Source organism: Aptenodytes forsteri, unplaced genomic scaffold (assembly GCF_000699145.1).
Source record: "Aptenodytes forsteri isolate BGI_AS27 unplaced genomic scaffold, ASM69914v1 Scaffold68, whole genome shotgun sequence".
In the NCBI taxonomy this organism is placed as follows: domain Eukaryota; kingdom Metazoa; phylum Chordata; class Aves; order Sphenisciformes; family Spheniscidae; genus Aptenodytes; species Aptenodytes forsteri.
In genome coordinates, this window is record NW_008795382.1 from 913,623 (window position 1) to 936,137 (window position 22,515).

Genomic DNA, 22,515 nt, shown 5'->3' on the forward strand with positions numbered 1-22,515 from the left:
TACAGAGCATAAAGGGAGGAAGAACACTTGACAAAGCAGAGTTGTCAATATATTGGATTTTAAATAGTGTCCCATTTTGCTGCTATTTTTGGCCTAAATTGTAATGAAGAATTGATCTTGTCAGTCCCTCTTCATTAGAAAACAAAACAAATGTCTTCTAAATTAGAAGTTACTAATTTGTTCCTGTTTGACTGTTTTTCCTAATTGATATTTCATGAGATAAGAGATGGTGGGGGTGAACTAAGAAATCCAGCTTGTCAGTTTTCACTGCTGAACTGCAGATTCTTTCTGTATCCATGTTGCGGATAAGCCACAAGAGGGACCTCCGGGAAGCATTCTGCAACCTATGAAAGTACTGGGGATAATACCAGACCCCGACTGATGCGCTTCTTTGACTACCTGAATTGTCCATCTGGGTAGGAGCACAAAAGTTAGGAAAGGAATGATGTCACATCGACCTTCGATGGAAGGGACCTACTGAATGCCATGAGCCAAGAAATCATGACCAGTTCCTTAACAAGGATTCAACCCAGAGGCCTTTGAGATCCTTCAAAGGCTCTTTTTGTCCCTAGGAGTGTGTACTGTTACAAACCCATTAAGTAAGGATGAAAATGAAGCCTACTTAAGGTATTTAATGTGTAGGAGGAATAGAGATTTTTGGTTGATGATTCCAAGTTCTGGGAGGGTTTCAGCAGTGATTGATGTGTCTGTAGAGAGCAAGACGTAGAGCTGCTCTTGCCAGAGGTCTGTGCTGTGATCACAGCTGGTCCGGCTCACTGTTTAGATTAAGTAAGTCTCATCTGGATAGTGTGTGACAAACTGTAGCTTCCTAGCACAAGTTACCCAACCACTTCAGTTTACCTTCCTCAACAGTATCACTCAGGACTTGAGTTTCACTGCAAACTTAATTAGCACTCTAATCTCTTCCTATTCTTTCTTTCTTTTTTTTTTTAAGAAATTATTTTGGTCTCTTCTTACCAGTTTATCTCTATCCTCATCTTCATTCATGCCTTTGTAAATCCCTGTGCAGCTTGCTAAGCCTCTCACAGCGATACGTATTGCTTATGACTTCATCTGCAGCAGTAACAAAACCATAAGGGAACGGCTATTTAATTGTCTTGTTCTAAGGCATGTTGCCATTGTCTCTAGCATAAATGGAGGAGAGATGGCTGCACTCAGCACTTCCAGGATATGCAGAGTTGTATTTGGAGACTATAAATGCCTTTTACAAAATAGGTATCTTCTCTGTATTCTCCTTGTCTGCCCTCCTTTCCACATGCTTTACTCAGTCTGCTTTCACCCTAGAATACTTATGTTCTAAATTTCCCTACCTTGAAATGAGGTTACCTTTTGGGATAAGGACCCTGGCTTTTCTCTTTGCTCTGAGCTATCCAGCTGCTGAAGGTTGACGCAAGCCAACAAAGATCGCTGAAATTCAGGAACTCCTTGATTCCTGCAAGTATTCCAGGGTAGGGAAGCCCCTCTCTCTTTCAGTACTATTGCTCACAGCTTCTATCTCCATGAGATGTAGGTCCTTAAGGCAAGATCAGGGCCTAAGTGATTTCTCACTGACTTTGAAAGCTTAATCTAAATAAACAAGCTAGTCAAAGGATGAGGGAAGTCAGAGACACTTAATAGTGAAATGAGTTGCCCAAGATCTTAGGTTGTCTGCTGCAAAGCTGGGAATGAAACTCAGGTTTTTTTGGTCCCCTGCTTCAGCACTCTAACCTTATACTTAGCCAGCCAGACCATGCCCTCTTCTCAAAGAGAAGCCTGGGGGGGAGGGCTGGCAGAAGTGAGAAAAACAATGAAAATAAGAAAAAAGAAAATGAAGGGGGGAAGTCATGAAAGGACAAGATGTAGAAACTCCATTACTAGCCATTGTGAACAGAGTAAGGCATACTACAGGTCTTGACCCTCTTTTGTATCCACCATAGCTGTACATGGGAGTACGGAGATTTGCCTAGTCCTACACTTACGTTCTCCCTCTTTCTGATTTGTGAGTAGCGCATAGTCTCACAATGTCCATCATAAGTGGAAGGTCCAGACAAAAGATGAAATTCAGCTTGCTTAATTTTTAGATGTCTGAGGCAGCTAATCTGATATAGTAGTCTAGACTTCTGTAGTCACATGTGGATGGGGAAATGTACCTCTAAAGCACAATTTCTTATCCTAAAGTAGACATAAACATAAACTCTGCTCCAGATGTGCCTGGTAGACAAAAACATGAACTGTGCTCCACATGTGCCTATTCCTCCTAGTAGCCAATAAAAGGATTCTGGAAGAGTTGAATTTAGGCATCAAATATTAGGTGCCGTAAACCCCACCCAAGGTCTTATATGTTTTACCAGCTTAATGCTGATTTTGCACTGGTATTTGGTTTCTTTCTTTTTTCTCTTTAAAATTTATTTAAAGATAAGAAATCACTCCTCATGATTATAAGCAATGGTCATGATAAAACATTTTCCTACGTCTTTCAGGGAGGATTCCCATTCAGGCAGTGTCCTTCTATTGATAATCCAGTAACTTTGTTCTTTTTTCCCCCCCTGTTTCCCACTTCATAACAGAGATCTATCCGATCTTTTGCTAATGATGACCGCCATGTTATGGTGAAACATTCAACCATTTATCCATCTCCAGAGGAACTTGAAGCTGTCCAGAACATGGTATCAACAGTAGAATGTGCCCTTAAACATGTCTCTGACTGGATGGATGAAAAGAACAAGTCTATGAAATGTGAAGGTGATGCGGAAGCAAAGGAGGAAGGTGCAGAAAGCAATGCCAAGTGAGTTGAGCCTCATAATGTGTTACTGTACTGCTCTGAATGGGTTCCCTTCCTTCTAAATGAGTCGTAGTGTTAGTTGATTCTGTTGCATACGAATGTTCACAGGAGGAAGTGGATATATTTGGACTTTTTGAGGTGGGAGCATGTAGGGTGAGTGCAGGGAATAGTAATAAGCCCAATGTGGGCAGCAGTTGCTCTCTATTTCATTATTTATTTTACTGTGATGTTGTGAAGTTGCATTTAGCAGACAAACTTTTCAGCAATTGTAAGTGAATTTACGTCCCTGTAACACACAAATGCAATCCACAGCCATGTAGCTTAGGGGCTCCTTCACTTTAAGACACACAAAGATTTTTATAAACTTTCGTTGTTTATCCAGTGACCTAACTTTTCTAAGGATCCATTACCTTCTATTACTGTTGCGGTTTAAATGCAGTAGGCAGCTAAGCCCCACACAGCCGCTCGCTCCCTCCCCCCAGTGGGATGGGGGAGAGAATCGGAAGGGTAAAAGTGAGAAAACTCGTGGGTTGAGATAGAGACAGTTCAACAGGTAAAGCAAAAGCCACACACGCAAGCAAAGCAAAACAAGGAATTCATTCACTCTGTCCCATCGGCAGGCGGGTGTTCAGCCATCTCCAGGAAAGCAGGGCTCCATCACATGTAACGGTGACTTGGGAAGACAAACGCCATCACTCCAAACGTCCCCCCCTTCTTTCTTCTTCCCCCAGCTTTATATGCCGAGCATGACGCCATATGGTGTGGGATATCCCTTTGGTCAGTCGGGGTCAGCTGTCCCGGCCGTGTCCCCTCCCAAATTCTTGTGCCCCCCCCAGCCTGCTCGCTGGTGGGGTGGGGTGAGAGGCAGAAAAGGCCTTGACCCTGTGTCAGCACTGCTCAGCAGTAACAAAAACATCCCTGTGTTATCAACACTGTTTCCAGCACAAATCCAAAACACAGCCCCATCCTAGCTACTGTGAAGAAAATTAACTCTATCCCAGCCAAAACCAGCACAATTACGTAGTTCTCTACTGAGTGAAACATCTGTTTGCTGTATGTCCCAGTCTACTCCCTGACATGGTGTCAGGTTTTGTTGTTCTAGCGTAACTCCAGTAGTAGACGAAGGAGGAGGAACAACTGGCTTTTTTTAAGTTTCTTAGTGTAAAACTTTTTTAACTTGGGCACTTCTGGCTCTTCAGTGCTTTCTGGATAATCTTGTTCCACATGCTCTCCAACTCGGTAAGTATCTATCCAGGTTACAGATGAGGAAGTGAAGCACCAGGAGACCAACAGCCAATTCAAAAACCCGACTTCCAGTTCTCTGCTCTTCCTGTGATATACTACTTCTCCACTGAACTTCTTGGGACTTAATCTGGTTACATCTGTAGCATGACCTGCACTAGAGATGGAGCCAAAGGAGTCTTTCCGTTTCTTTTTCAATGATGCATGAATGATGCATGCAGAATATTAAGAAAGTCTGTTGCTACATGGGCTTTGCTCAGTAAGTTCTGATATTAAAACTGATAAAGAAAGTGTATTCTTTTTCATATATATTTGTTATGTTTTCTGACACCTTTTATGGCAGTGAAAGGTTTATTGTGGGGCCTTTTTTAATTTTTGGTGTCCTGGTAAATAATACGTAAAGTTGTTTACGTTTTGGGATGGTGGAAGCATAGCCTACTCTAGCAGTGATAGATGGAAATACAGACCCTGTATATTGTATACTTCTGGAGTAAGATACCATTCCGTGCAGGTAATGGAGGAAGATCTAACTCTGAATCAGGAAGACCGTATCAGTTTTTAAACTGAAAATACAGTTTACTGGCTTAGTATGAAAGAGACAGTGACTACCATTGTATTTATCAGTTATTCCTAAATGTGTAATGACATATGTCTGAAAATTCAAAAGTGAAATATTGCTTCCTATTTTATCATAATAATGTGGTTCTTGGTTACTTCCAAGTCTCATAAATTTTTAGAGTAGCATTCAGGAAATAAGGTACGAAGCCCTGCTGTACCTTGCTGTCTGGATGCACTTCAATTTAGAAACAAGAAATGTGCTATATTAACTGAGGACACTTGTATGGCTGGGAGGAGCAGAAAGCATTCATGACTTGATCTGGTTTCCCAACAGCGTTGTGGATTCTACAGAAAATTCCTCAAATATTAGTAGTGTTTTTCCACAGGTTTCTTTCTTAACACTTAGGCTTGTCTTTGATTATCTCTAAGATAAGGTTGTGGGCTTGGGAGCTACTGAAGGAAACTGCTTGCTCTACATGAAGTTTAAATGCAGCACCACCTGCTCAGAATACACTGACCCACACGGGAACGTTCAGCAGCATGAAGACCATTGTATGATAGCCTTGGAAAAGTAAATACAAAAATGGTCCCTCGTTTTGATGCCTGTGGCTTTCTGTGTTCCCTAATAAATATTTAACAGACACAAGTCTAATCACTGGCATTTTTGTGTAAGGCTGAGCTGTGATATGTCACTTTTCTGGTGTGAAACGTATTCCAATAGAAATAGCAAAACACTTAAAATAATGAGTATTTTTACATAAATTAACATATAAATTGGTTTAAGACAGCGTGATTGTATTGACACCAGAGAACAATTGTAGTGGATTAATGGGCTGCTTCTCCACAGATGGACAATTAAGTTTTTTCATCTTCTCGAGGAAGGTATTTAAGCTCCGTGTTTTGCTGAAGAACAGTCTTTCTTGATATGCAGTGTGCTGTATGTTTTGTCGGTGACTTCCTAGCATTACTGGCGACATTTTTAGGTGTCTTCTGATGTGGGTAAAATAGGCGCAGAATTTTGTAAAAATCCAAGCCTGCAGTAAATGCTTTTGAGAGAATTGGATGGCCTTGCTTTCACACGGGGGTGTGCAGGATTTTTCATGCTTATGCTCTGTTATAAATTTAGAGTACAGTTTTTGTAAATGTCAGTGTTATTATTTATACATACAAAATAGTTTGTGTGTTTATGCATTTGTTTGGGACAAATTATTTTACTAATCACTTTACAAGCTAAGTGTAAGGAGCTTACATTGTAGAGAGATATATAACTTAAAATATCTTTATGTTAGTTACAAACTGTATCTAAAGGAGTTCCGTGTTTTCTCACGTTTGCACCCAGATACTGTTAAAGTAGCACAGTTCCAGGGTGGAAGTTGAGATGTTGTTTACTTCCATAACAGTTTTTGTTAGTTTGCTTCTGGGTATTCCAAGGACAGTAACTAGGTTGAGATTGCCACTTTGTTTTCTGTGTCATTCCTTCTTTTCTTCTGTCTGTTGTTTAAGCAGCTGTTCCTGCCTTTCCATTTAAAAAACATAGATGCAGTACAACTATTGGATGAAGATACTTTTGAGCAAAGCTTAGGATCTATGTGATGACCTTCAATCACAGTGTGACTGGTTTTGGGGTTTGGTTTTTTGTTTGGTTTGGGTTGTTTTTGTTTTATATCCAGTCCATCCCTCTGGATGGTAAGAACGCTGTGAACAGGGATGCTGCCTTTCTGGCTGAGGTGGTTTACCACCTTTACTGATTACGTGCTTTCTGTGGGTTTTATAATGGTGATGTGCCACGAGTGAGATGCATCGTGTGGCAACAGCTGGTGTTAAACTGTCAAAGATGCATTTCTTGCATTTTTCTTGATGTTTTTAAGCATCCCTAGTCTACTAAACTGGTTTTTGTTGCCGTCTTTCTCTCAGTACTCAAAACTAAAATGTTCTTGTGTTGCTTTGAAAGTTATGTTTACTGTGGCTCTTTAATGTTCTCCTAAACCTTAGCTGCAGAGTAAAAACTAGTAGTCAGACCTCTATTCCTGTAGGTTTCAGTGGTAAGACTTGTTGAAGGAATTGTGCCTGGAAGACTCTTTGAAATTAGAAGCTTTCCTGAAATGTCAGCTTGTAGTATGGACTAAAACTTCAGAAGTTGGTTGTATAATTTTAAAGATAAAGGTTTGAATGTATGGATCAACTAAAAGAAACATTGAAAAGGTGTGTGGCCATGTTTAAAGTTGGATTGTCACTAAAAGACAACTCGGATCACTTCTGAAAACAGGATTTCTGTCAGAGAGCTCGTCTAGATTAATTATTCTACTCTTTTGGTAGATCTGCAGGTAGCGACTTTGGGCTTTTTTGAGCTTTGTGAAGCTTTGTGACTTAAGCTAGGCAACTTCTGTGTTCGTGTGAATTGGCAAATCAGTGCTTCAATTAATTTTTTTCACAGGAGCTACTTGCATAAAAGGAGTCTATGCTTTTCATTTTCTGATGAGTGTTACGCCACGTTAGCACAGTCATCAGTCCCATCCATTCATCTCCTCACTGTGACAGAATAATGCAAGTATTTTGAATGTGTGAAAATACCATTTTAATTACTCCGAATTGTTTCACTTCCAGGGATCAAGGTGGTCGGACGTTGTGTGGTGTTATGAGAATTGGCTTGGTTGCAAAGGGCTTGCTGATAAAAGATGATATGGATCTGGAGCTGGTTCTCATGTGCAAAGAAAAGCCCACAAAGACCTTGTTATGTATAGTTAAAGACAATCTCCCAGCTCAAATTCAGGTGAGTTAATTTAGTGTAGTCCTCTAACAATGGCTGCTAGCACTGCACGGTGTACTTGGATAAAGGCTGGAATTTGTTCCAGGAAAAAAGACAAGTGATACAGATTAAAGAAATATACTTTGAATCTAGGACGACATCTAGGTTGTGTGACATGTTTAAGGTGGTGACGTGAAGTAGCTATTCACAAAATTTAACATCTTGCTCCTGTTGTTGCCTAATCCCTATTTGTGATGTCAGTTTTCCTATGGTGGCAGCTAACCTCTCTATTTGGTAACTAACTCAGCTGATTTTTGCTCTCTGGTCCAACCACTAACGTGAGCTAAATTGCAGTCCCAGAAATCTTCCCTGCTCGAGCATGCGAATCGGTCTGTATTGTTGTCCCCTGTCCCCCTGCCTGAACCTTAAGTTCTGCGTTGCAGCTGCTTTGCTTCGCCTGGGCTGTTCCAAGATAAACGCCTCTGTACTTCTGAAGTGAGAACAAGTCACCTGAGGTGGTCATTCATTTTAGGTCATGTTAATCATGAGCTCATAACTCTTTTTATTTATGGCTATTTAATTCTGATGTTGGCATTCAGTAGGCAGCACTTGCAGCTAATATTGGTCTCTTTAAAGCAACTGGGGATAATACCTTTTTGACAGAGTTCTGAGTCTGAATAATCAATCCAGCTTCCAGACTGACATGCACTGTTGCTGAGAAACTGTGCCCTGAAGTATTGCACTGCAAGTGCCTCTCTCCACACTGTGTCCAAACTTGATCTGCTCTTCTCCTGATCTGCTTTTCTGCCTTGTGTTTCTTTCCGCATAGACAGTATGTGTTTTACCATTCTTGACAGCTGTTTGTTCTCACTGTTCATTTGTTCACATAAAGGGCTTGTTTTAATGAGATAATGTGCCTGCAGATGTGGCCCTATCCATAGCTGAAAATGCTAAGGAACTATGAGTAGTAAAGAGTAAATTTTACTTGTTTGAAAATGATAGGGATGTGTCGAGTAGTAAAGAGTAAATTTTACTTGTTTGTAGCGAGGCGTGAGATGAGAAGGGTTGAAAGTGATAAGAAAAGTTAGCATATGCTTCAAAAAAAGTGAGAACGGCAGAACAGACGTTCTTAAAAGATGTGAAGACTGCAATAAATTCAAGGGACAAGTAGGTAAGATCCTATGGGGAAGCACTGTGAGGGGAAAGGATTACGGGAAAACATGAGGTAAGAGGAATCTGACTCATGAAACAAGCTACAACTCTGTCACGGGCATTAAAAGACAATGAGGGGTTCTGCAGACGCATCAGATACAGGAGGGAGAAGGAAGGCGTGGGCCCATTAGTGGTCAAAAAGAGCAAATGAGGTACAGAGATGTTAACAGCTTCTGCTGTGCTTCTTTGAAGCCTAGTAGTGAGCAGATGCTTTAACACTTTCATCCCAACAGTAAAGGAGCTGGAGGAGTGCAGATTGCAACAAGGAAGGAAGTTAGAATACGTTAGCTATGTTCTAACCCTATGGTCTTGCTGAAACACATACACAAGGAATAGCTTTAGGACTCTGAACTACCTGTGGTTATCTTTGCACTTCTGGAGGTTGAGAGAGGTCCCAAAGGACTACTGAAAGTCCTGCAGATACAGATCACCTGAGATACCTCTGACACAATGCATGTTAATGGAACAAATTGTAAAGCAGTTTGTAGCGTTATCTGCAAAAGAAATCCAAGCAAGAAATAAAAAGTTTAGTGAAAACAATTTAAAAAACACTCGATTCATTGGGGTGCTGTCAAGAGAGGAAGGTCAGGTTTTCCAGGCATTTTCCAGGCATTGTCAGGGATCTCTCCCACGGCTGGTACTAATAAATGAAGTGGGTGACAGTGGGATCTTGTGTCCAGTTTCCAGTGCTGTGTGGCAAGGGAGTGAGACAGATGGACAGACAAGTTGGAGAAAATCAGATGAGTGAGAATGAGCACCTAGAAAACCGCGTAATTAAAATTACCTGGTTTTGAAAAAGTCAAGACCAAATGCAGGTGTAAGTTCTAATACATTAACGGTTATTTGTAAAGGGACAGTGATTCAGTATCTCACATGGCTACCAAAGGTAGGATGAGAAGTAATTGGAACTGTAGCAAGGGGCAATTTTGTTGCAAAATAGGTTGTCTAAATTATATGTGTGTCTAAGAATCAGAACAGACTCTTTGGAGAGGTGGTGAAATCTGTTGCTGGGGCATCTGAAGAATATCTTTGGGTTGGTAAGAGATGGCCAAGGTATATTTGGTCATACTTCATGGCAGGTACATGGACTAGGCAAGCTGGTGCGGCTCCTGCACTGGAATCTGTCATCCGTTTGCACTGACAGTTATGGCTGTGTTGGTCATACTGCATATGAGAGCTTTTACATTTAGAGGCAGCATTACCGGAGAAGTGTGTACTCACTAAGAACAAAAGTTGCTGGTGGTATTTCGCACACTTCTGTCTTCATTTAAAAAAAAAAAAAAAAAAGTGATAATATAGTGGGGCTACTTAGTATTCTCATTAAATTTGCTGCAGACCTTTTTTCTTACGCATGTTACTGGGGGTTTTGTTTGTTTTTAATGAGGGAGGTAAGGCCTTATTTATTATTGCAATGTCTTGTAGGCCTCTCATTATTTAAGAGGCATATGCACATACAGAGATTCTGTAGTTTTTCAGTTGATTAGGAGATTCTTGAAATCTTTCTTGGTAACTTTCAGAAACTTACAGAAGAGAAGTATCTCGTGGAGGAGCATGTAAATGAGGCAGCTATTCTTATTCGTAACACAAAGGAGCCCAAGCTGACTTTGAAGGTGATACTTACATCCCCTCTCATTCGAGATGAAGCAGAGAAGAAGGAAGGAGGTACACAGAGCGTTTTAACTTGTTTTTAAGACTGTTCTATCTAAATGCTCTGACTGTGCAGCACAGGGTTAATTGGGAAGTAGGTTTTTAATTGTGCATCATGTACTAACTAGACTGGCTGTTGCCACAATAGGTTACATTATTTGTGCCTTAAAAAGACAAGTCACTTAACTGTGCTTATTTACATTAAAATTTTCATTTGCAAGCAATATTGCTACAGTGTTAACTTTGACATACTATGAGACCTTAGTTCTCCTTTCTTTCAGACTTGCTAGTTAATTCTTGAGCTCCCCAGCGCTGCACAGTCTTGTTTTCAAATTAAGTCAGTCAAGTGGGATTGGTTCGTAGTATCTTGAAAACCTCATAAAATTGTTCCTCTTCTTACATTAAAAAAACCTCTCCTGCAAAGCTCGCAGGTATGTCGTCCTGGCCCTCAATTTTTATTAATTGATGATACATATGTGTATGTTTCTAGCTTTAAGAATTTTCTAACTGGGATACAGTTGAAGTTACAGTGCTACAATACAGCACTTGCTTCTGAATTGAACATTGTACCTCATGTCCTTAGAGCAAAATAGATATAGAAAACTGTAACTTAGTTTGTTTCTGTTCCTTCTCCCTAACTGCGCGATGTCCATTATAGTTTATGCCCCTTGTTAAAGGAATGTTGACTGGTAGTATCAATGAAGTTGGAAAGAAAACAAGAGAGATAGAGAAGAGCAAATGTAGCCATACTTTGTTTTATTTTAAAAATCTTGTCAGTAATATCTGCTTCCGCTTCCCAAACCTATCCCTAGAAACTTTGCCACTGGATGATGTCAGACCTTTGACCAACTGGCCACTCTCTGTCATGACAACTGAGGCAGCTGGGCCCATGTGGGCTAGGGAACTCCCTGTCGCTCTTTTCCCATTTCTAGACTTGCCACAAGTCCTTTGCTTCCTCCCTTCTCCCACCTGAAATACCGACACAATGAGAAACGTTGGTCAGTTTCTCTTCATTTTTGTTTGAGGCAATGGCAGGAAGGATCCCTTTTCAAATGAAACGTAATACTTTGGCAGCAGTTGGATGCAGAAAAATCTTACAAAACAGATGAATGGCAAAGATTTCCTAATTGCAGTGTCTGTTTATTCTCAAATTAGTAACCATGCTCTTTTGCAAGACCATTAAAAATAAATTGCGTATTACTTCAGTTGTTGAACTTCAACTTCCCATAAGATGCTGAGATCAGCCCTGTAGTCGTTGCAGCTGATACATGTTTGTGAGAAAGAGCACAAAGTGCAGAACAAATTTTAATGGTAAAGGATTTGTAAGATTCTCACAAGGGGATACACAGCCTTTTGCACAAAGGCTTCCGTCCAAGTATTTTCTTGCAAAAAGTGATGCCATTGTGGCAGTAAACTCTGGGGACTCCTGAGTTCATCTCAAACTGAATGAGGATTTGAATATTCATGCTTTCCTATATTTAAACTGTAGGTGTTCTATTTTGTTTTCAGTATCTTAAAATTTTCAAAATTCTGTACTAATTTTTTTTAAATTTAAAATGGTTTTACTACCTCTCTTAGAGTGGTGTTATGCTATCATTTCTGAACAGCCGATGAGGATAGTTAATAGGGTAATGGATCTTGTTTTAAAGCCCAGGTTCTTTGACATTGATTCATCACAAGTGAACAGAGACATTTATCATATTCCTTTTCAAAGGTATGTGAAACTTTATGCAGATGTCGCTAAGTAAATTGAAAGGCGGGAGGGATACTTTTTTCCATAATACTTCCAATCATATTTAGGTCACTTTCACTTAGATTCAGACCAAAAAAGTTTCATATCCAGTATCAAGGGAAAATACTCAGAGAAACTGTCGGGTGAAAATACCTTCATTCCCAAAGAGAGTACTGCCCCATTATTTCAATACGCCTGAATAATGCCAACCAAATGTAAATATACTTTCTGTGCAGTTTTAAAAACTGTTTTGAGTTTATTCCATACATCCTTTTGAATGAAGGAGCTCAAAATGCTTGTCAACTTGCCTTTCATCTTACATGTAAGATAGGCCATTGGGTTCCAGGTGCTGCCGCTGGTTTGCCCGGGAGCCTCTGGCCCCGGAGCCGCTCCCAGGGAGCAGCGGCCGCGCGAAACTGACCAAGGTTTCAGCGTTCGGTGTGATTAGCACTAATCTGTCCTCTAACCAAACCGGCAAGGTTAGGCGCAATGGACCTCGTTATCAGTGCTCCCATTTGTTCTGTAGGAATGCTGTGTGTGCCTTCATGCCCTGATGTCAGAATGTACTGAAAAACATTCCTGGATTTCTCTTCAGTCCCCACCTCTTTGGAAAAGTGTTCATGTTTAAGATGTGGTGTTTGTCCTATTTGTTTTTGCTGCTTGTTAGCAAAAACAAATAGTGGACCAGTGTGTGTGCGCATTTCAATGTTTCTCACAAGTGGCTCTCCATAAAGCTCTGCTTTCTCATGTCGAGTTGAGAAGTCAAGCATCTAAAATTCCTGCATTTTGCATCAGTTTAAATTTTAAACTTCTTAAGAAACCGAATTTTTAGTCATAGCATGAAATATAAATTGGGCTTTCCAGACCAGAACCTTGTAGCTTGCAAATCAGTTGTTGTTACTGAGCGTTGTTACAAGCTTATGTAATGATAAACAAGTTCATTTACCAAAGTGGGGCTGAAATCAACCTTGCTCCTTGAGCAACTACTGCCTAAACGGTCTGCCTCTGCTGCCCCCTTTGCTGGGCAGGCGCAGCCAGTGATGCTCCAAAGGTGCCCGGTGCCTTTGAAGGGGCCACAAGCCACAGATTTACCTTGCCTGTATGGACAAGACAATGCTCCTTGTATGGCTGGCTGCTAATGAATGAAGTTGGCAGCTACTGTGTGAAGAGAAAACATACAGCAAGTGGAGAGAGAATTACTGAAGGATTGGTTCTGTGTTGCATAGTGGGAGCTGGTGTCAGGGCTTTACTATTAACTGTTTATTAAACTCCTTGTATCATTGCCGTTGTTAAAACCACAAGAAAAAAAGTAAAGCTTTGCAATCACATTTGAAAATTTTGATTGGGTCTCACTTTCCTGACTGGCAGAGCATGAAGAAACATGCCATTCTCCTGAGGGTGTCGAAAGGGAGCCTACTGCAAGCCGCTCGCCCTCTTCACTGCCTGTTCTCTTCATCTTTCTGTTTAATAGAATCTTGCACCCAAAAGTTGGCTGACTGCAACATCTGTGAAAGGTGTTCGGGACACTAGCACTGAATTTGCGATTGGCAAAATCCTCCAAGATATTTGTAATTTAGACCTTTGGAAATAGCCTTAATCCTGTAGGAAAAAGTATGATTCTAACTTGTTGAAACAAATTAAATCTTACAAGGTTTTTCATTCACCTGAATGACAGATGACACATTCTGTTTATGTTTTGTAAAAGGAAAAATTAATTTACTTTGTCAATAGCTGCAACACACTTTAGGAAAGCCTTGTACAATACTAAGTAAAAGTCCCTAGGCAATTAAAGATCCAGTTCATTGCAAAAAATTAATGATTTTGCAATCAGTCACCTTTGCCATTTCTAACGTTTTAAAATAAGATTTTGATCATTCATTGACAGTAGTTGTTTTATACAGTACATGAGCTTTAAGCAGATGTTTATATTGTCCACAATGAAGTTTTCTTACAGAATTACATAGATGTACATTTAGTAATTGTGTGCCACAAAACATTACTCCTGAAAATAATGAAACTGCAAAGGAAATTTAGAAGCAAATCTTGTGTTCCAAAGTGACCTTTTGTGCTCATAGAAATCCAGTGCTGTGAGACTTTGCAGCTTTTATTTGGAAAACAGGCGAGAGGAGTGATTAATCCTAATACTGTTGATGAGGGCAATAAGAAACAATGCAAATATCTGCTGTGAAGTTCATTGGGGTTTGAAAATAAGCTTATAGCACTTAAGTCTTCTGCTGGCAGCAGAGCCAGCAGGTGTGAACTGCAGCTATGAACTGTCAGACAAGATACCTGGTTCTGTTCAGTTTTACACTGGGGTGGGGTGGGTTTTTTTTGGCTTTGGGCTCTTTTATCCATCATAACAATGTGCTTTTACCAGAGTAACCTTCCTGTTGAATGGCATAGGAGGTGAAGCAATTTTAACATTAAAGATGCAATTGCACATGCATCCAGTACTATCCAAAGTAACCTACGAAAATGTACTTTGTTACTAATAAATTGTACTACAAACTGATGGTACTTTTTTCTCCTAACTTGTCCTCATATTTTAGATGTCCTGCTGGATTTTGCTTATCTAGCATAGTCTTCAATTTGGAATGGATATTGTATTTCATTCAGACCTGCATAGGTCTCTCAAGACCTGAAGAATTGACCATTATGAATAATGAAAAGACTATGTTTCCAAATTATTTATTTTGAAATAAAGAATAATTGTGTATTCATAGGAAAATAACATAGTCAAGGTTTTAGTTGAGCCATGGATTCATTTAGTTCTTCCAATATGTTCTTCTCATGTCAGCTAAAAACTAAAATCATCTTAACCTGATTTCACAGATACGCAAAATCTGTCATTTGTATAGAGTTTCCAGAGAATCTGGATGCAAATAACTCCTTAGGATAAAAAAAATTAGGGAAAAAAGCACTGATGCATAATGTCCCTCAATATAGAATTGGATTTGACTGCTAAAAGCAGTTTGTTGCATGCTGGATAAAAAAGAGAAAGGGGAAGGAAAAAAAAAGTGTAAACCTGCACAGAAAATGTCAGTGTCTTGTCTCTGAAATCATTCATTCTTTGAATTTCCTCTGATTTCAGTTGCTGTTGGGAAGAGAAGATTTTTACAAGAGGGGACTACCTCTCTAATCCGTTAATAATCTGGAAGTTACCAAACTTACTTCTTTCATGTGTTCTGGTCATATGAAAGACTAATCAAACCGTAGAATTTCTTACTAGCATTTCTTGTATATTTCTTTCACTGAATTATATTGGCTAGTACTGTTCATGCAATAATATTTCAACTATAGTCAATGTTTTTCTTAGGAATTCTCAACAATTGCATGGATGTAACTTCACTTTCTACCTATTACAATTTTTTTTTATTCCCTCTCCAAGAATATCTTCCTCATGTCAAAAGAAGCTTGTCTCTTTGAAATTCTGTGCCACTTTTGTGGAATAAAAGTCACAAAGAAGGGAAAGAAGAGGGGGGAAAAAAAAAAGCCCAATACAACCCAACAACAAAAAAAAAAGTGCTATGTAGCTATTTTCTGCCCTGAAATGTGTTCTACATTTTTAATAAGATCACAGCTTGTCTGTAGCAGTGGCCAGATCCCAGATCTGTAGCAGTGGCCATCTTTATTATTACTGTTATTTTACAAGGAGTGAATGCCTTTGCTTCTGTTGCACACGTGCACATTTACTACCTTTAATGGCTTGTTTAAATTAAATAACACAGTGCACTTAAATTCTGGGAGTCTTATTATCTCATTGAGATGCTGCCGCTCTTTTTGTATTGTGACAGAAACCCCTTGGTCAAATTGTATCTGTCTCTTTTTATCCCATTTTTACCAGTAGATAATGTTGCGATGAAAGATCCTCCGGACTTATTGGACAGGCAGAAATGCCTGGAGGCCTTGGCGTCTCTGCGGCACGCCAAATGGTTTCAGGTTGGCTATTTGTTCTTACCTTGTTGTTATTGTAGCCTTACGAGGTTTAATTTGAGACAGTTTTAACTTTAATGCCTCTTTAATTTCTGACTAGTCCCTAATAGAGCAAAGGTGTAGAATTCCGAATTCAGTGCTGTACTGTGCAAGGGCAAACGTGACAGGTAGACAGCCAACTGGTCTAGAGTTGTCATGAGGCTACAAAAGCAATCTTGACATTTTGCTTCCTTTTTTATATGTGACTCTAAATTGAAATATTTTACTTTTATATAACTGTTTTTATTTTGCATGAAGCTGATTAAATATTAAGTAATAATAATTAAAAAATCTATCCCAGGACTCTGTGCATTTAAAAAGAAAAGCAAAATTGAAGGCCAGGTTTTTGCAGGTGTATTGGAATCATTTTGTTTGTTTTAGGCCAGGGCAAATGGACTAAAATCATGTGTAATTGTCCTTCGTATTCTGCGGGATTTGTGCAACCGAGTCCCCACATGGGCACCACTGAAAGGATGGGTAAGTACAGAAAGAGTTGAAGGCCACAAGGTCAGGTCTCAGATCTCCTGAGAACTGTAGCAGTGTCTTCATTGGAGAAAATGATGCATTGTATGAAACTCCTCCTTAAACCCCCCTTCCTTCTACTCCCCACTAACTGTTACCTGTGTAGAAAAGTGCTTGTAGGAAGGAAAGAGAACACAAGTATTTGTTCAGTCTGTAAGATGTACAGATACCATGGAAAGAGACGTAATGTTTTGGGCCTGGCACATCCTCAAGGATTTGCAATAGAATCCCACTTGTTGCCTCCAAGTTTAGCTTTTCAAAAATATTCCACTACCGTGATGGTGCTGCTCCTACCAGAGGATACCGTTTCACGTTAGCAGGTTTGGGGAGGGCCAAATGCTCTGCATATCCAGAGAGGAACACTTTGTAGGTCAGTGGAGGCAGTGCTTTCTCTCACGTTGAACTGATAACCCTTAGAGAAGAACAGAATACTCACGTGACTTGGCTTTAGAAGGCTCCTCCTTTTAGACTTCCTGGGCAGTTAATGGAGAGCAGTTGGTTTCCTCAAGAGGTGACTCAGAGCAGGGAACAAATACATGTGCCGTGAACTGTCCTCTGGGATGGATGTCTCTGTCAGTTAGACCTGTAGTGGATTAAAAATGAAGTAAGCTGATGTGAATATTCTTACCCTCTACCCCTCCATATTTAACTGCAGTTACAGTTACCCTTGTGTCCATACTAATCGTAATTTAATGTCTTCTAGCCACTCGAGCTTATATGTGAAAAATCTATAGGTACTTGTAATAGACCTTTGGGCGCTGGGGAAGCATTGCGACGAGTGATGGAGTGTTTGGCATCTGGAATTCTGCTTCCCGGTAAGGGGCCAAATTAACTTCAGGAACACAAAAGGTTGATCAGACAGCCTTAACATTTTGCTGTTGCTGTACAATTAGATGAAAAATGCCTGCCTTGAACTCCTAACAGGCAGTGGAGCTAAATTAATGGTTTCTTGTTTGAAATGAAAAGGAAAAAAAAAAAAAGGAAGTTGCATGGCTGTAACTGTTTGAGTACTTCCACTGCAGTAGAAGTTAATGGGGAACGTTAGGTTTGTTCATAAATTAACCGCTATCTCATTAAGAGGTGGCAAACAAATGAATAGACTTAAGGACCATCTGTTTTCCATAGATTCATCGAAATCTACATAGCTATCCAAATTATTTGGGTTTCCTTTTAAACTTGCTGCTTTTAGTTCACGCTGTTACACATGCGCAGTGTTAACCCTGGTAAGTTCTGTGGCCATTGCTGCAAGGGAGTAAAATCTTGGGGTTAGCTTGCTTTGTACGATGTTTGAATCCCTTACTGGAAAAGGTGCACTTCCCACTCTGCTGAAGACTGAGACTAGCTGTTGCAATATCCATTTTCATATTGCTTCTCATTTACTCTCAATAATCTGCTTTGCCTCTTTTCCTCCTAGGAGGCCCTGGTCTGCATGACCCCTGTGAACGGGAGCCAACAGATGCTTTGTCTTATATGACAGTTCAGCAAAAAGAAGCCATTACGCACAGTGCTCAGGTAGAAAACTCGTACATCTGAGGAGCTAGATACTGTAACAGCAAAGATTTCAGTCCATTAATACAATTTACTCTCTGCCAGGAATAGCTTATTTTAATGGCAGTCCTGACAGCTCTTCCGGTGCGCTACACTGGAAAGATTAAATGATAGTTCATGCATGCAAGAGTTAAATGTGTATGAAATCTAATCCTTACAAAAGGCAGTCTAATGTCTGTGCACCACTTGCATCCCACCTCAAGTGCTTATGGCACAGAGCCCTTGAGTAGGCTCTCTGTCAATGTGCCCTGCACTTTGTGTTACAAAAATTAATGAGTTTTAAATTTTTAGACATTAGCATTTTCTATAGCTATCATAGAATATAGCTGTAGAAGCTTTCTTCTCATAGAAGAAGTGGTTCAGTGTCTACAAACTTATTTAGAAACTTAAATAACCAAGGTAAAGTAGTGCTGTGATGTAACTTACGTTTCTACTGTCACCTTATAGCATGCCCTCAGATTATCAGCGTTTGGTCAGATCTATAAGGTTTTGGAAATGGATCCCCTGCCATCAAATAAGTCATTTCAGAAATATTCCTGGTCAGTAACTGACAAAGAAGGTAGGTATTGTTTGCTCCAAAAATCACTAATTGGGCAGTAAACTAGGGGTTAATTTAGAATGGGTGAAATTCCTGAATTATATGCTGTGAATGCAAAGTAAAGGCTTTTCTTTGTGTTAAATGTGTGGTTTGGTTTTTGTTTTGTTTTGGGTTTTTTTAATTATTATTTCATTGTTAGGAGAAAATCTGGAAGTTCTGTTCTCTAGAAGTACCAACAGAGGAGCAGCAGTACAGCTAGAATATAGCCGATGATTTTCTTTAAGCACAAAGTCCTTTGGGGTCTGAAGAGTAAAAGTAGTGTTTATGATTCTTATGCTGGGGAAGGAGAGACTGTAGACTGGTCAAAAAGCATGTACGAGTGTCCATAATAAGAATTACTCAAGAATTCTTCCTAGAAAACAATATATGTATAATAAAAATAAACTTCCATGTATATTTTTTGTAAAAACAATACTATTAGAGTTCTTGCCTTAGACTAACTGTAAAAAGCAACACTGCAGAATTACACTACTTATATCACACATGATACTGGAAACAGACATCTTGCATGGCATGGTACAGTGAGTAATAAGCTAATATTGGCTTACATGTAGCAATAAGAAAGCTCGGACTGATGGTTGAGTTCTTTTCATTATAAACATGTAGGGAACAGTACGAGACTAATCAGACTCCTGCTGTGGAATTTTGTTTTTCTAATAGCATATCCATATTACAAGGAAATTTATACCCTAGGTACAGGCTCATCTGCTCTTAAGAGACCATTTGAAGATAGTGTCGGGGATGATAAAGATCCAAATAAAAAGATGAAGCGTAATCTGAGGAAAAGTAAGTGCAATACTTCTCCGTTCTGTTTTCAAAGATCTATTGCACGGTGGGAGCTGGTTTAAGAGCTTCTCTGTGTTGGTGTGGAATAACATGTGAAAAAGTCTTTGGAACAAAAAATGTTGTCTCTATCACCCCACATTCAGAATGTCAAACCCATCAAGTTACAGTAAAATTTAAGTTGCCCAAGCAGCAGAGGTATTTTACTGATGATGTCCCTGTACTGTGTTTTGCTTGGTTTGGTTTGGGTTTTTTTCCCCAAAAAATACTGCAGTGACTTTGCTGTGTGAAGATTTGCCTTTTTGCTTTCCTCCCCTTCTTGAGCTAGTTGTTGGTCTCTCAAGACCTCCCACAAGAAAAATAAAATGCTTAATCTACAAAACATTGACATTGCATATATGCACAGACTAGAAGTCTCTCAGCATTGCTGGGATCCAGTCGGTTCTGGGGGCTATTTTCATTGTGCTACTTTGGTGCCAGTTCTAGATCTGGTTCCTCACTACCTATAAAACTTGTTACTCCTTTTATAGTAGCCAGGAAGAATATAGCTAGCTGCAAAAGAATTGTGTTAACAATATTGAAAAATGGGTAATTATAGTTGTTACCCAAAAGTAGAATGGCTTATTAATGGCTTAACAGTGTTATGGCTAGCCTCAACCTCTGAGAGGCTGAGGGCTTGTTCTGCTCCTTTATACAGACAGAAGGCACTGAAATGCAAACTGTTTCATTTTTCTGTTCATCTTGTTTTGTTCATTTTCCCTTCCCCCACCCCCACCCCCCTTTCTACTATCTTGTACTAGTACTAGATAGTAAAGCAATAGATCTCATGAATGCTCTGATGAGGCTGAACCAAATCAGGCCAGGGCTTCAGTATAAGCTGCTGTCACAGTCTGGTCCAGTCCATGCCCCAGTCTTCACAATGTCTGTAGATGTTGATGGTACGACATATGAAGCATCAGGACCTTCTAAGAAAACAGCCAAGCTCCATGTGGCAGTGAAGGTAAGGCAGCCTGAAGTAATCTGCTAACCCCACATCTTGGAACATAGAGTATGAAATATGGTTAGAACTAGTAATATGCAACCTCAAAATTAAAAAAATTTGGATGAAGCTGAGCTACTACCTATGTACTCTAAACACAGCTGGGCATGGTTCAAAGAGCATCACTGGTTTTATATTAGCAGAGGGGAGGGAGAACTTCCCAGGGCTCTGCAGGTCAGCTCATGTGACAATGGATTGAATGTGGTGTTTAAGTTCTGGACTGGAGGGGTTCAGTTTTGTTCTGTTCTGCTCCTTCCTCCTGTTGGTTTGAAAACAGCATGTTGGTGGCTCCCTCTTTCTCCCCTTCCTTCTCTGTGTCCATTCCTGGGTTGTGAGCTCGTGGAAACATGGAGTTGTTTCCTGTCTTCAGTGTCTGAAGAGTACCTTTGTGCACTGGGATAAACAATGTACATAAATGATTGGTCTCCAGTCAATTTTTCAGTAAGAGACTAGTATCATTCAGGTACTAGTCAACCTACTGTTGCTTCTTGTAGGTGCTCTACATGACAGAGCTTAGGTCTGTAAAGCAGTGATAGACTGGAATGCCCAGCATGAACATCCTTGTCGTATTGCATGAGGACAGTTCAGACTGTTAAAGCAGACCGAGCCTGCTGGGTTTCTGGGAAGAAACGAAAGTTTCTCTACGGACAATTCATGTGAAAGAGAACCTCTTTTAATAGAACTGCACTTAGGATAGGAACAAGCCCATCTGTCATTCTGTGCTTCATTTTGTTTTGAACAAGAATTTCCTTTTTAGAAGCTTCATCTGGCAACTTCTTGCTTTCCTTTGATTTCAGTTTTGAAAATCCCATTGTCCCATGTGCTTTCAAGTTCAAAGTGTCCAGAAGTATCTGAGGGAATGTGTTGTTCCTCCAGGGAAAGTACCTCTCTGCATGTGTGTCCTTCCAGACCTTCTGCCTCGTTCTTTTATTTTGCCTCCCTCCTTGCAGTTGTTTTTAAAAAAAAAACAAAAACAAAACTTGTCCTGAAAAGCTGCGACTTCTCTGCCCTTGAACCTCTCTGTGTCAGCCAGATCTGTGCTGGTGCCTACTCAGCTCTGCTTTCTCTAAATTTACACATATACAACTCCTGGGCTACACTTCAAAACATCCATGATTCAAGCCAAGAGGAAATGGGTGGTGTGGTAGAGACTAGCTTTTTTTTTTTTCCTTTCTTTTTTTTCCTAGCAGATCCAGGCCCTGCTTTCCCACACTTTTAAGAGGGAATAATGTGACCATTTCAGTTTCTAGATCTGACCTTTTTCAAATTTAGAAGTCTTGAAAATGCAGCCAAATGTACCACGATTGTATGGGAGCTAAGCCTGGAGTTACCCATGTAGTTCTCAATTCAGTGTTGGAACATAGTGATTTTTGCAAACTTCATTCTTGGGACTAAATTTTCAGCGGACCTTCAGGTTCTTTTCAGATTCTTTTTGGCCTGTGTCTGGTACCCCCGTACAACTAGGTTAGGTAGCTGGTTAAACGAGAGGCTGGCCTTGCTAGTGGAGGATGTTTTTGAAGGACCTGATGAATAGTATCTTAATTGGTAAAATTTCATTTGCTATACAGCTGCTGGTTGTAAGCAGCATGGAGGAAGCTTGGAGGTTGTGACGTGGCTCACTAAGAGGTAGGCTACTGCAGGCAGACAGCTTGTTACTCTGCTAGCCGGGCATTCCTTCACCTCACATCTCGGTTCAGGAATTTGCTCCCTGTACACCTGCTTTGGAAGCATTTACCCTCTGGTGTTCCTGAAAGATGCAAGCAAGGGAGGCAATATCAGTCCTCTAGCTTCAGGGACATGTTTTGTGTACTACTTGGGTACCTACCGGCTGTCACCTGCCGTTTCCTAGGAAACTCCAGAAGTACCATCTTGTAGAAGTACAATGTGTTAATTCTCATAAGACACTTTGTCTTGTTTGCCCTACAGTCAATCTTTTGATCTGTCCGTATACACAGAGAGGGGGAAAATGGTGTGCAAAACAATCTCCTTATACTGTTAAGCAGTATCATGCAGTGGATGCACTTCTGAATTTGAATCTATTATTTTACAAGGAATTCTGGAGATGATGGATGGTGCTTATGAGTAATTGCTATCTTTGAGACTAAAATTCTGTTTGTGTTGATTCCACTTTTGG

The 22,515-nt window shown here is 40.0% G+C and overlaps 1 protein-coding gene across 6 annotated transcripts in view; it reads left to right on the forward strand.

Annotated features, from left to right (window-relative positions):
• The window catches only part of STRBP (spermatid perinuclear RNA binding protein), a 41,298-nt gene that overhangs the window by 3,322 nt on the left and 15,461 nt on the right, over positions 1 to 22,515 (forward strand). For 5 of the 6 annotated variants that reach the window (XR_657637.1, XM_009280589.1, XM_009280585.2 and 2 more), the window contains exons 3-12: positions 2,568 to 2,785; positions 7,187 to 7,352; positions 10,058 to 10,202; positions 15,764 to 15,858; positions 16,273 to 16,368; positions 17,117 to 17,228; positions 17,828 to 17,925; positions 18,409 to 18,520; positions 19,253 to 19,345; positions 20,143 to 20,342. Coding sequence is in view for 5 of the 6 variants with exons in the window: in XM_009280589.1 (XP_009278864.1) it covers positions 2,568 to 2,785; positions 7,187 to 7,352; positions 10,058 to 10,202; positions 15,764 to 15,858; positions 16,273 to 16,368; positions 17,117 to 17,228; positions 17,828 to 17,925; positions 18,409 to 18,520; positions 19,253 to 19,345; positions 20,143 to 20,342 (1,335 nt within the window). In the remaining variant the exon portion in view is untranslated. The remainder of the gene's footprint in view (positions 1 to 2,567; positions 2,786 to 7,186; positions 7,353 to 10,057; positions 10,203 to 15,763; positions 15,859 to 16,272; positions 16,369 to 17,116; positions 17,229 to 17,827; positions 17,926 to 18,408; positions 18,521 to 19,252; positions 19,346 to 20,142; positions 20,343 to 22,515) is intronic. The other variant, XM_019472432.1, reaches the window with a different exon arrangement.